Here is a 2,028-nt window from a genome sequence, read left to right on the forward strand (position 1 = left end):
GGGGTGGGGATTCTTTACATTTTTTTTTTCAGTTCGAGGTTGCTTTTAGATCATGTAGATCAAGTTGATTACTGGTTGAAGTTTCTTATACAGTAGAAATTGTATTCATTTATCTTTTAAGTAGGGGGATTCATTGCCAGTTTGCTTTGTTATTTCACTTTACTATCTATGGCAAAAGTCCCAAGTAGGAGCATGATAAACAACTCAATCCGGGGCAAATTTGATCTATACTATTATTACTTAACTTAAAACAAATACCCATTTAAAATAATTCATAATAAATTAAACCTTATATGACTCAACAAGAAAAAGTTGAAAAATCTGAAAATAGGATTGAAGGAATCTGGCTTGAACTTCAAGGGACGATATGCCCCAAAGTTTGAGGAAGTACGAAAAATATAGTAGTAGCATCGGTTTCCCACTTTTCAATCATGTCTTTTAAAAATAATTATTGTTAGGAAATACTTCGAATTTGATATCTTCAATTTCATCACAATATCTTGTGGAGTAAAGTGCACCCGCAATTCGAGGTCCAGGAAAATATCGGACTATATTGAGTCAGTTGTAAAATCTAATGAATAAAAAATATTACTGACATGATATGCCTGTTGACTACTTTAATCCCAACTTTCTTATCTAATTGTCCTAATAGCATTTGAAACCCAGGGAGACCTTTGGTTTGGAGAAATTGGTAATGTATTAAAATTTTTAATGCAGATCATTTCTTGTATCTCCATTGCAATTATAATATGATTTATTTAGGTGTACTTGAAAAAAAAAAATCTAGTTGACAAATGATTTATTTATCATTCCCAGCTTTTCCATGCTTCCTTTCTCTAAGATTTTCTCGAGCGAACACTTAAAAATTGAATAGAAAGTGATTAAAAATGCCCTTAAACTATGTGACCCTCTTGGTCATCAGTTAATAATTTGGAAAATGCCTCTACCGTTAATAGTTTGGTCCAAAAATGACCTCTTATTACGGTGTATTATTTGGTACTATAGTATCTTTTTCAATTGTTTCTTTATTACTACATTGTAGAGCTGATCTCTTAGCTGTTCTTTTTTCATATATACTTCATACACACATCAGAAGTATTAAAAGAAGAAGACGCAATCAATTCAAGGAGAGGTATACAACAGACTAAACAACCAAAGGGAGAATTAAATTATATATTAGATGAGGAACTCATCATTTTCCTCTTTAATTTACGCTGTTGGATTGACGATGAAATGATGGAGATTGAAGAAGCAAACGAACCACAGGGCTGCAATGGTATGGTATATGCTCATCTGGCTTGGAAGGATGTTAATGTAATGGTCACACTGAATAATGGAGATACAAGAAATGTATTAGAAGGACTTACTGGTTATGCAGAGCCTGGAACTTTTACTGCCTTAATGGGCCCTTCTGGCTCTGGTAAATCTACGCTTCTTGACGCCCTCTCTGGACGTCTTGCTTCTAATGCTATTCTCTCTGGAAAAGTTCTACTCAACGGTCGTAAAGCTAAGCTCTCATTTGCAACTGCAGTAAGTAGTTACTAGTTAATTCTACTCTTATGTACGTTCTTTCTTTTCAAAACCGAGAAAACACAGAGTCAAACCGTTACGTGTTTGTCCCCATTTTCTTTTTCTTAGTTGGAAAACATGAATTTTTCATATTTGGATAATACTTTTTCCTGGAGGAAATGGTTTTGGACTTTAGCCTACTAAGGGCTTTGAGAGTATAGTTTAGGACGAGAATTTGTGAGAGACAATTGCTATAGTCTGTCTGTGCAGATGTAGGTCAATGGATCGAACCACACCTGATTGTTCTGATATATACACTACAGGCAAATGTAACACAAGATGATAAGTTGATTGGAACGCTAACGGTTCGGGAGATGATTTACTATTCGGCTCAATTGCGTCTCCCTGATAGGATGCCATTATCGGAGAAACGAACTCTGGTTGAGAGCAGAGCACAATTATTGAAATGGGTTTACAAGATTGTGCTGATACGTTTATTGGGAATTGGCACTTGCGCGG

At 35.1% G+C, this 2,028-nt stretch overlaps 1 protein-coding gene across 1 annotated transcript; it reads left to right on the forward strand.

Moving 5' to 3' along the window:
* Positions 1 to 13: 13 nt before the first annotated feature.
* On the forward strand, positions 14 to 2,022 carry LOC124895691 (ABC transporter G family member 11-like; the record flags this gene model as incomplete). Its single annotated transcript, XM_047406122.1, has 2 exons — positions 14 to 1,530; positions 1,833 to 2,022. Coding segments are annotated over exons 1-2 (487 nt in total), but the record flags the coding sequence as incomplete, so codon positions are not given.
* Positions 2,023 to 2,028: the final 6 nt, after the last annotated feature.

This window comes from Capsicum annuum, unplaced genomic scaffold, assembly GCF_002878395.1.
Source record: "Capsicum annuum cultivar UCD-10X-F1 unplaced genomic scaffold, UCD10Xv1.1 ctg8364, whole genome shotgun sequence".
Taxonomy (NCBI): Eukaryota; Viridiplantae; Streptophyta; class Magnoliopsida; order Solanales; family Solanaceae; genus Capsicum; species Capsicum annuum.